The 12,230-nt window shown below is 40.5% G+C and overlaps 1 protein-coding gene across 2 annotated transcripts in view; it reads right to left on the bottom strand.

Moving 5' to 3' along the window:
- Nucleotides 1–906: 906 nt before the first annotated feature.
- The window catches only part of LOC132395656 (carboxypeptidase inhibitor SmCI-like), a 65,581-nt gene continuing 54,257 nt past the window's right edge, over nucleotides 907–12,230 (bottom strand). Inside the window, exons 6-7 of one of the 2 annotated variants that reach the window (XR_009512703.1) lie at nucleotides 4,599–4,681; nucleotides 907–2,068 (exon numbers count right to left, since the gene is read on the bottom strand). Coding sequence is in view for 1 of the 2 variants with exons in the window: in XM_059972551.1 (XP_059828534.1) it covers nucleotides 1,980–2,068 (89 nt within the window). In the remaining variant the exon portion in view is untranslated. The remainder of the gene's footprint in view (nucleotides 2,069–4,598; nucleotides 4,682–12,230) is intronic. The other variant, XM_059972551.1, reaches the window with a different exon arrangement.

Genomic DNA, 12,230 nt, shown 5'->3' with positions numbered 1-12,230 from the left:
CTATGAAGTCATTGTACTCAATAGATACACGGAGGAAATTTGTTCAAGGAGCTGTTCTACTTGAGACAGGTGGCTAAGGTAATTATGAGAACCTGCAAGAAAAACAACAAGTAGTTCATATGTAACAAGAATTGACTTGTAGCCATGTCATTGGTGATTAAAATCAAAACACTGTCTGAATGACTTGAAGGAAATGTTTAAAAAGGTGCCTCGTGAGATAATAGATAGCAATAACCCTGGAGCTCAACAGTTGAAGAATAAGACCTCAAAACCTGGATTCAGATGAATTCACCACATTGAGGCCTGGCCAGTTTTATCTAGAGTAGGTAATATCTGCATAGACTCAATAAGGTTTGGAGGCTGTGAAAGTGTTGTGAAATTAAAGAGTTAATGAAATTTGTTTTGGTACTATGTACTGAGTTTTTGAGTTGCTGAATTAATTGTGCTTATTGTCATGTGTTATGTTTAATTTGGTTTAATTGGCAACAGGTGGATAATCAAGACTATCACATTTCCTTCAACATGGAATGAGACTATTTGGTCCATCACTGAACGATCCCATTCACTTATTAATTTGCCCTGTGATTTGATCCTTGCACAATTCCATCCTCTTCCCCCAGAAGCGATGACTCACTTGTACACCAACGACAATTTTGTGCTCAATCAATCTGTTAAATGTGTGGGGGGAGGAAAAGCAAGAGCATTTGGAGGAAACCTACACAATGTGCAAACTCCACACAGACAGTGCTGAAGTTTAGGACTGAAACTAGTTCACTGTTTTTGTGAGGGAGGAATTCTTCTAACTGAGGCATTGTGCTGTCCATTATCCTGAATCTCGGAAACTTGTTCCAGTCATCAGAGCTATACCGAAACTAATAAGAACAAATATTTTTCCAAACAATAAGGTGAGAGTGTAGAGCTTTTATATATTTGTGCAGAAGAGATCCCAAAATACAATAACATGCAGATTTACAACAAGGATTGCATTTCATGCTTCCATTTTATTCTGGGATTAGCATAATACTTTAAAAAGACACAAACATATATTGAGTCAACTGTAGAAAATAAAATGCAGGATTTATTCCACTAAGCAAAAGCCTTTGAAGTTTATGAAACATTCATATTTCCTAAATTATAGGAATGATTATACACTATTCAATTAGTGTTTTCACTTTGCATTTAGAAGAATATAAAAATTATATAAAGCATTTCAACTGAATCTAACAATTCAAAGCAATTGTATAAAATTACCTGACAAAAATATCAATGATTTGCCATGTTTCATTTTGAAACAGAGCTTACATCCCACTCTATTTAACTCGGGTCATATCTGTGTTGTCTCCGTCACATCACCGTCAGCTGTCAGGAATAGGGCAAAGAATGTTTGAAATACAATTACATTGCATATAGAAATTAACTTGTCAATGCCCAAATGTTAGTGCAATAAAGAACGTAGGTGGTTTTTAATGCTATAAACTCAAATAGATCACTGAAATGAATAGTGAGGACATCATAAAGTGATATCAGGAAATGTTTGTGTGCCTAAGACATTATCTGAGGATAAAAGTGTGCACGTTTTGTATGAAAATTGAGCAAATGATCTACTTTTGAATGTTTCCATTTTAAATAGGTGTAATTTTGATTATTTAATAAATTTCCCCACAGCGACAATTTGGTCCGACAAATATTTCCACAGGTAAATTATTCATAAGCTTCCTTTAATTTCCTGTTTTGTGGGGAAATTTCATAAGCAACTTTAATGACATATGTATAAGACCATCAAAAGAATAATTTGGAAGAATCTCTAATTTTGGAATGCTCTGGGAAATACAGATGTTGAATATAATCCTGGTTTATATGTTTTGAACATTTGGGGGCAACTGTATTTTTCAATTAAAAAAACATAGAAAACGCTTAAACTGGAACAATAATAAGGTTGATAGGCATAGGGTGATAATACTTAATTCATCCTCAGATTTTTAAAGCACAGGCACTTTCTTGTTCTTCAACACTAAGAATTTATATTTGCGTACAGTAGAGGATTTCTTCTTTGGTACTTTCCTGGCACCTGACAAAAAGGAAATAAAATGTCAAATATGATACACATTAAGTTTTATGCACACACACACGCACATGTACCACTTTATTAGATAACAATAGAACAATATTTGCTCTTTCATTACTGAAATAATCTGTCTTGACAAGTTTAAATATAATTTTTCTGCTTATTTTGATGCAGATATTATAAAATTAAATCATTTTAAAGGAACTGTACATTTAATTCAAATATGAATATTCTATGAAATTGATTTAAGTTGTTGTTTATTTGTAAGGCTGTTATAATTAAACTGCTGCATGTATGTACAAATCCTCCACTGTTTAAAATATTTCCTCAGCTTGACTGGTTTAAATTAAAATGTCTATTTGAACCCTTCAAAATGATAATTAGACTCGATGGTTTAATTGGATTCTAAAACAAAAGTGCCATTTAGTTTTTCATCTACCTTATACTCATATTATCAGCCTTTTGATCGTAAGGTAAGATGACTCGATCTGGTTAGAGGTATGTGGGATTTCTGATAGGGGACACCTATGGTCGAGCTATATAGGTTTGAGAGGGATTAGTGGCATAGAGAAATACGGCATGAATACAGGCCCTTTGCCCTAAGCTGACAGCATTGTCCACCCAGTTAGACCCAATTTCCTGCATTCAGCCCACATCCTGTCAAGCACCTCCCCTCCATCTGCCTGTCCAATGACACTTTTGTACCTGCGTCTGGCAGCCCATTTCATATACACACTTCCCTCTCTGCGAAAAAGGTGCTGCTCAGGTTCCTTTTAAATCTTATTCCCTTTGACCCTAAATCTATACCCCCTAGTTTTGGACACACCTACCCTGGCGAAAAGACTATTACATCCACCTTGTCTATACCTCTTATAAATGTAAACACTTCAATAAGGTTGCCCCTTACACTCTTACATGCCAAAGGAATAAAGATGTAGATTCTCCTTATTACTCAGGCTGTCTCGTTGTGGCAGTGTCCTCATAAATAATTTCAACACGCCTTTCATCTTTCCCAGAATAGGGTGACTAAAACAGTACAATTGTCACCAGTGACACATACAACTGCAACATAATACCCAACTCCTATATTCATTTCATTGACGGATGAAAGCCAGCCTTTTCACCAGCCTATCTAGCTGTGCCTCCACTTTCAATGAAATGTGCACAGTGAGCAACAGAATGAACTCCTAGCTCCTTCTGTTATTATATTCCCCAGTGCTTTCCAAAATGCATCACCTCATGCTTAACCTGTGTTGAAATCCTTTTGCACCAGTTGAGCCATTTGACCTGAAATTTGTCTCTGACATGTTTTCCACAGAGTCACATACAAGTGGATTTCATTCAATGTTCTAGTTGGAACCTTCTCTGGGAATTTAGACTTGCGTGTCCACGGAGTACTCACTTCCACTGACCTCTGGCCAATCGTATCACTGGACTGGAATTTCTGCCATGTAATTACCACTTCATTAGTCACCACCCACACTACACAAGTATAATTACCACCTACTTTTGGTCCATTCTGACCTGCAATTGCATAAGGTGTAATCCCTGCAGAATTGACCAATTCAATGGCAAACAATCATTTCCTTCTGAGAAGTGGGAACTACTGCAACACATCGTGTCACATCATGGGTTCAATCTTCTACAATCCATGTAGGGGATTTAGGATGTGCTAAGATTTAATTTCAAATGCTAGGAGTGGTTTTGTACACAGTTAAGTTGTGTGAAGGATGTCATGATCACATTGCTTAAAGCAAAGTACCAGAACACAGTATCTGCTTGAAATCTAGAGTAAGTACAAAATAGTGAAAATATTCAGCAAATCAGCCAGCAGCTCTAGAGATAAAGAGTTCATGTCTTAGATTGGTTACCCGAACTATATCATCAATGTCTGGTCCGTTACTCTGCTCACATTTGTTTCTCAACTTTCTAAGTATTCTCAAGTTCCCACTTTTTAAAATGCACATAGTTTAATGGAGAGAACTAGAATTTTAAATTTTCTCAGGCAATAGTTATTGACAGTATTGGATGGATGTACACAAGAGTAGTTCTAGTCTACATTCCTCCCACTCCCTTGTCACTTTCCATTTCTTAATACCGTATTACCTCTTGTTTCCAGTATTTTCTCCACTAGTGGTATCCAAGGCTCAGAACTCAAACTCCAGCTTATCTACCCTTTTAAAGGTTCTTGTTAAAATTTGCCTCTTTATTCACACTTCACCATTCATTCCTATCAACTATACACCCCTGCCAATCATGCTAGGGCAAAATTATAGGCTTTAAAGTGGCTATTGACAGATAGAACATTCCTCTTCCACAAGTTAGCTAAACTCAACTGAATTTGAATACAAAATCATAAAATGATTAGGCAAGTGAGCTTAGATTATTAAATTAAACAATATTAACATTTGAGAGTTTGGTGGATTTTAAAGTGATGCAATCCAAGTTGATTTCCAGCTTAAGACAAAAGTCATCTTCACATGGTGCCTCAATTTGTACAGTAGATCAAATAATATAATTAACAGGTTCTTACCAGTCTGTGAGGGTTGTTTAGTTGTTACTTTAGTTGTTAATTTAGTTGTTACTTAGCAACATTGGTTAATCACTTAGCAATGCCTATGACAAGAAAGAAGAAATGATGCAAGTAGATTTGTATTAGTTTGTTAAAAAGTTTGAAACAACAAGTCAGATGTTAAAGGAAAACTAACTGGGAGAGGTTAACCATGCAATCGCAGTTACAAATGCCTGCAACATTACTTACAAATTATCTAAATCACCAAACAGATCAGCAATTGTACTGCCTTTCCACCAACAGGAACCAGACTGTAACAAGTACCAGTTGCACTTATTTCTGAGTCCCAAGTAACATCTGAACTCTATGTTGTTATCAGATTAAAATTCCCTAACATTATGGAAAGGATAGAGAATTCTCAATGGATCAGGAAGCAGGTTGACATATCAATGGTATTATGCAACATGGAAATGGTTTTAGCCCACTGAATCTGCAATGACAATAAGGCATCCATCTTTCATTCATCCAGTTTGATCACCCACATTCCCACTGACTTCCCTCAGATCCCACCATTCACCTACATCAAAGGGACAATTTGCAGTGGCCAATTAACTTACCAACCTGGTCACTTATGGGATGTGTAAATGCCAGCATTAAATAGACGATGCAATAAAAGAGATAATTTCCAGGTAGTTGATTCAAGAATGTCAGCATGACAGTGTAATTGCTAGTGCAAAGCTTTATGGCGCTGGTTGGAAGATGGGGCTTCTATTCTGCTGCTGTCTGTAAGGTGTTTTATGCTGTTCACCTGAATGTGTGAGTTTCCTCCGGCTGCTCTGGTTTCCTCCCATGTTCCAAAGACATACAGGTTAGGGTTTGTAAGCTGTGGGCAAGCTACGTTGACGACAGATGTGTGCTGACACTTGTGGGCTGCTCAGTACAATCCTCGCTGATTTAATTTGATGCAAATAATGCATTTCGAAGTTCACAGTACATCTATTATCAAAGTACGTACACATTATACAACCTTGAGATTTGCCTCCATACAGGCAGCCACGAAACAAAGAAACCCATAAAAAGATCATCAAACACTTAACGTGCAGAGCAACAAAAATCGTGCAAATAATAAAAGTAAATAGCATTTGTTGTATGTTTTGATGTACACGTGACAATAAAGCTAATCTTTAAGTCTTTCTATCTTTCAAACAATTGGTAGTGTTTCCAGATTAGTAAGGTACCTCCTGTAAAGATTATGGGGCTTAATACATACAGTATTTCATTCCTTATAAGAATCATTTGAATTCACGAGGTGAAACTTTTGCTCTTCATATGAAAGACCTCTGAACAATGTATCTGCCTGGCAGACGCAGCACACTTGGTGAGGTTAACATACAGTCTGTGTAATAACTTCTGGGTGAATTGATGAAAATAAGGGATGAGTGCTACTGTTTTTTTTCTCAGAAGAAGAGAGTTAACAAGTAACACTAACAAATGAGAAATGCCTCATCGCCAGACCTCACCAACAGGCATCAAGACCTCGTCTGGCTGGCGGTGAGAGGGGCCCTCCCAGTCCGATCCCTCCTGTACGCTCGGAACGTTGTCCCCACACCCCTCTGCCCATGGGAGGACTGCAGTGAAGAGGAGTCGGTGACCCACCTCTTTGCACACTGTGGGTTCGCGGAGAAGGTTGGAAGGGATAGTGTCGAAGTTCAACCCCAGCAGCTGAGTAACAGAGGACCCTCTGATCTACGGGCTATTCCTGGGGACGCACACCGAGACCAACAGCCGGTGCGGCTGGCAGATCATCAACTCAGTCAAAGACGCTCTTTGGTCACCTGAAGCTTGATGGTCTGCCAGCACACGGAGATGTCCGTGGGGGAAGGACTGCCGACTGCAGGAGTATGTACTGAGGGACGCACTCAAACTTGGTGCAGCCACCGCAAGGGCCCGGTGGGGAAATCTAGGGTTCTTCTCCCACCGGAGTTGAGGGGTTGGGGGGGGTGTATACCCCTAAACAAGTGCATGTAAATATGGAATAATGGAGTGCCACATGAGTGGCAAAAGGTCTGAAAATGTAAAGACTGTAATGGAAACAGTTGTAAAGGATTGAAAGTCATAGAATGGTTTATTGTATATAATTTTATTTTTGAATAAAGTATATTTTGTTTAAAAAAAACAAATGAGAAAATCTGAGCCTGACACATAGCAACTGATTTGTCCAGTCAGTTTGTTGACTAGATTAGGTCACTAAACCTCTTCCATGCTGCTGATCATTTTCTCAACATTTTCAGCAAGAGTTAAGTGTAGTTGTTGGGGTGAAAAAGCTATCTCCCTTGTCTTGATTGCAGCTTAAAGTAATACTCTACAGAAATTATGTCTTCCTGTTTGATGTTTTTGCAAAGTAACCAAGAGAATTTACAAGGGCAAGATGGTTGTGGCCTTCGCCGGTCATGGTCGACCATGGGTACAGTGCCTCTGGTAGTCACTGGTTTGTCAAGCAGTGTTCACTCTGGCTATTGAGGCCGATCCTAGAATGACAGGCTCTGCCACAGTTGCTGCATGTGTAGGGTGTCATGGAATTGTTGTCCGCTGTCCGCTGTGCTCTCCGTTTAGCTCTCCGCTCCTCAAACTGGCTCAGGATCACTCTTTCACCTTGCTCTAGGTGTTACTGAAGAGTGCCTTGCCATCTGTTGCGCTCATCTGCTGTATCCTGGCAGCACCCTGTGTTGATTTTTAAGGCTTTCATGTCACGCTTGCAGAGATCCTTGAAGCAAAGCTGGTGACTACCAACGTTCCTCTTGCCTGTTGCTAGCTCTCCTTAGCAACTTTGGCAGTCTACCATCCTTCATATGAGGGACGTGGCCCAGCCAGCGCAGTCTGCGTTGTCTTAAAAGCGTGAACATTGTGGGAAGTCTAGTGCGGGAGAGGACCTCAGAGTTTGGGACTTTGTCTCTCCAGGTGATGCCGAGGATGTGGTGAAGGTGAAAACTACTGAGGTTCCTCTCCTGTTTGGAGAAGACGGTCCGTCTCACTACCGTACAGGAGGGTACTGAAAACGCATGCACTGCACACAACAGTCTTGGTCTTTGTAGTGAGTTTCAGATTCTCCCAGACCCGCGAGGAGAGTAGAGCAAGGATCAATACTGCTTTGCCGATACATCTATTGATTTCAGCATTAAGGGAGAGAGTGTCGCTAATGGTCGATCCCAAGTATGTGAACTCGTGGAGTTACAACTATATTGTAATTGTCAATGGTAATGACTGGTGTCCCCACTACGTTCTGGTCAAGGAAATTTGTTTTCTTTAGGTTGATGTTAAGCCCAAAGTCCTTGAATGCCTTAGAGGAGCAGTCCATGAGAGTTTGTAGTTGCTGTTTGGTGTGCGAGGTTATAGCAGCATCATCCGCAAAGAGTATGTCATGTATTAAGATCTTTCGCACCTTTGTTCTTGCTCTCTGGCGCGCAGGGTTGAACAGCCACCCATCAGTCCTGGTATGCATGTAGATGCCTTCTGTCGATGGCCCAAACACGTGCTTCAATAGCAGAGAGAAGAAGATGCCGAATAATGTCGGGGCCAACACGCATCCTTATTTGACTCCACTATGAATAGAGAAGGGTTCTGATGAGCTGCCATTGTACTCATGTTGTCATGGAATGACATGATGATACTTTGGAGTTTCGGGGGACAGCCGATCTTGAGGAGAATATGAAAGAACGCATCACTGCTGACAAGGACGAGAGCCTTGGTCAAGTTGATGAAAGTGACATAGAGGGGTTTCTGTTGTTCCCTGCAGTTCTCCTGGAGTTGACAGAGTGAGAAAATCATGTCGACAGTTGGCCTCCTTGCGCAAAAACCACATTGGGACTTAGGATAGACCCGTTCTGCTAGAGTTTGTAGACATGCCAGAGTTACACGAGAAAAGACTTTGCTGACAATACTCAGGAGGGAGATACCCCTGCAATTGTTGCAGTCGCTCCTATCACCCTTGTTCTTGTACAAAGTGACGATTTTGGAGTCGCGCATATCCTGTGGTATGGCTCCTTCCTTCCAGCACTGATGGAGGACCTCATGTAAAGGATGGAGGAGTGAGCTCTTGCAGTGTTTGATCAGGTCTGGAGGAATCCCATCATTGCCAGGAGCTTTCCCTGGGGCCGGACTGTCAATTGCCTTGCTGAGGTCCTCAATGGTTGGTTCGGAGTTGAGTTCATCCATGACTGGTGATGGCACCAGTGGCTAAGCTAAGGACAACATTTTCCCTCTAGTAGAGCTCAGAGTAGTGTTCTACCCAGGATTCCATCTGCTTGCTTTTATCGGTGATTATTTCACCACGGGATGACTTCAGGGGTGCTGTCTTGCTCTGTGATGGGCCATGGGCCTTCTTGATACCATCATACATTGATCTGATGTTGCCTGTCATAGCTGCTGTCTGAATGTCCTCACTGAGCTGGAACCAGGACTCATTTGCGCACTGCCTTGCAGTCTGTTACACTTTGCATCTAGCAGCTCGAAGTGCCTGGAGTGTCTGGTCAGATGATGAGCGCTTGTACTCTGTCAGAGTTGCACGCTTGGGTTCAATGACAGGAGTTATGATGTTGGACTTTGCCTCAAACCAGCCACTGGCGTGTCAGATGGTAGACGTTGCTTTTAGCAAGGCTTTTTCAAGGTTCCACATGGTAGGCTGGTCTGAAAGGTTGGAACACATGGAACCCATGATAGACTAATTGGATACAAACTTGGGTTGGTGCTGGAAGGTAGATAGGGCTAATGAAAGATTGCCTTTCAGAGTGGCAGACTGTGACCAGTGCTGTGCCATAGATGTCCATGCTGGTTCTACTATTTGTTATCTGTATTAATGATTTGGATAGGAATGTAATTAACATGATTAGTATGTTGTTGATGATGCTAAAAGGTATGGTATAGACAGTGAAGGAAGGTGTCTAAAGCTACAGCAGGATCTAGATCAGTGGTTCCCAAAGTGGGTGATCTTGCACCCCTCTGGTGGGAGTTTCTAACGGGGTGATAAAGAAAAAGGGAGCAGTGGACGGGGGGTGCTAGGTGGCAAGGGGAACAGCGGAGGGATTACAGGGTTAATTTAGGAAATTATGATAAGCATTTGATCCTCAGCACCTTATAATTGATTACAATGATTATGTAATCGTCTCATCTCTTGCTAAACCACCATTCTCTTAGACTTTGCTCGAAATGCACTATAGTTGTTGAAAAGTAATGTGACATTTCTGCATTTGGCATATCATGTTATCATTGCCGGTCACTACTGTAGTACAGTGTTAGATGGTACGAGTCCCATACACTAAACACACAGTGATGCAATTCCTGTGAATTAGGGTATGGTGTTCAAAGAGGTAAAATTCAGGATCTGTTTTTGTAAATGGTTTTGACCACATTTCTCTAGCCCACAGCCCAACTGAGATATCAATGCCCCACTTTGTTTACCTTCAGGCAGGGCCAAGTTTTGCCTGAGCATGCACCCAGGGCATGCCCTTTTCTTATTGTTGCTATCACAGGAGAGGTGCAGTGGTCTGGGGGCGCACGCTCAGAGATTCCTGGATGGACATTGAATCTTTGGACACTACCTTACTTTTTAAAAAAAATATACAGTAATTTTGTTTTTGCACATTTTAAAAAATCTATTCAATATATATAATTGATTTACTTGTTTATTAATTATTATTGTTTTTTATTTTATTTTTTTTTCTCTCTGCTAGATTATGTATTACATTGAACTGCTGCTGCTAAGTTAACAAATTTCACGTCACATGCTGGTGATAATAAACCTGATTCTGATTCTGACCTATTATGACACCATAACTTTTCCCTTTATTGATCGCAGCCCTTGAGGTTGGACTTAAACAATAGGTGGTTGACCATGGTCGTTAATCCATAATGAAAATGGCAGAAGCAGACCCAATAAAAATGTGTGGACCGTATTGAGTGGAGTATCTGAAATATGGATTTGTACCAGCACCAAACATCCAACAGCAGCCAACGTATGAAAAATTAGGCAATTAAACCATCCAGGCTCCTTGAACATTTGAAGAGAATAGACTCTGATAAAGCAAACATGAACTTTGCATACTTCATTTAGAAATGGAAAACACAACAAACCACATTTAAATCAGAATCGGGTTTATTATCACCGGCATGTGTCGTGAAATTTGTTAACTTAGCAGCAGCATTTCAATGCAATACATAATATAAAAGAAGGGAAAAATAATAAATAAATAAGTAAATCAATTACAGTATATCTATATTGGATAGATCTAAAATAGTGCAAAAAACAGAAATAATATATGTTTAAAAAGTGAGGTAGTGTTCACAAGTTTAATGTCCGTGTAGGAATTGGATGGTAGAGGGGAAGAAGCTGTTCCTGAATCGCTGAGTGTGTGCCTTCAGGCTTCTGTACCTCCTACCTGATGGTAACAGTGAGAAAAGGGCATGCCCTGGGTGCTGGAGGTCCTTAATAATGGACACTGCCTTTCTGAGACACCACTCCTTGAAGATGTCCTGCACACCTGCAGAATAGTACCCAAGATGGAACTGACTAAATTTATAATCTCTGCAGCTTCTTTTGGTCCTGTGCAGTAGCTCCCCATACAGACAGTGATGCAGCCTGTCAGAATGCTCTCCATGGTACATCTATAGAAGCTTTTGAGTGTATTTGTTGACATACCAAATCTCTTCAAACTGCTAATGAGATATCTTCACTGTCTTGCCTTCTATATAACTGCATCGATTTGTTTGGACCAGCTTAGGTCCCCAGAGATCTTGACACCCAGGAACTTGAAACTACTCACTCTCTCCACTTCTTATCCCTCTGTGAGGATTGGTATGTGTTCCTTCGTCTTACCCTTCCTGAAGTCTACAATCAGCTCTTTCGGCTTACTAATGTTGAGTGCAAGTTTGTTGCTGTGACACCACTCCACTCGTTGGCATACCTCGCTCCTGTACGCTCTCTTGTCGCCACCTGAGATTCTACCAACAGCAGTTGTATCATCAGTAAATTTATAGATGATATTTGATCTATGCCTAGCCACAGTCATGGGTATAGAGAGAGTAGAGCAATGGGCTAAGCATTTGTTTGCAGGTTTCAAACATGGCTTATTGCTAAATCTGGAAAGCCCATACAATTAGAGAACTGATTCTGTCAGCGGTAAGGGAGGTTCTGAATTAGACCAGTAATGTACACTCTAAAATTGCTGATGAAAACTCTTCATCTTTCTCAATAAAAGCACTCAATAGAGTTGAAATTTGAGAGCACTGGACTTGACTTTATTTACTGTTTTGATAACAGTACTTAATGATTTGTGCAGTGAAAAATAGTTTTTTGCAACAAGATGTTGTCTAATTACTTTCCCAGAATGAGGCTTTCCTTTCTAGGACATTAAAGATGTTCTCCTTCATCAAAGAATGTGGATTCCCTTCCTCCACCATTGATGCTACTTTACTATTTCCCTGACATCGACGCTCTCCCCATCTTCCTGCTGGCTTAACAGTGTTAAGAGTTCCACTTGTCCTTACCTACCACGCCATGAGGCTTCTCATCTAAAAAGGGCAATCAATGGATACTGATTGTCTAAGGATGGTGGTAGCTCGGGTTGGAAGTTGTAGCCAGTTGTAGCGCTGGCTGAGATT

This window comes from Hypanus sabinus, chromosome 6, assembly GCF_030144855.1.
Source record: "Hypanus sabinus isolate sHypSab1 chromosome 6, sHypSab1.hap1, whole genome shotgun sequence".
Classification (NCBI taxonomy): Eukaryota; Metazoa; Chordata; class Chondrichthyes; order Myliobatiformes; family Dasyatidae; genus Hypanus; species Hypanus sabinus.
Note: the sequence above shows the minus strand (reverse complement) of the source record. Positions and strands in the feature narration are given on the sequence as shown.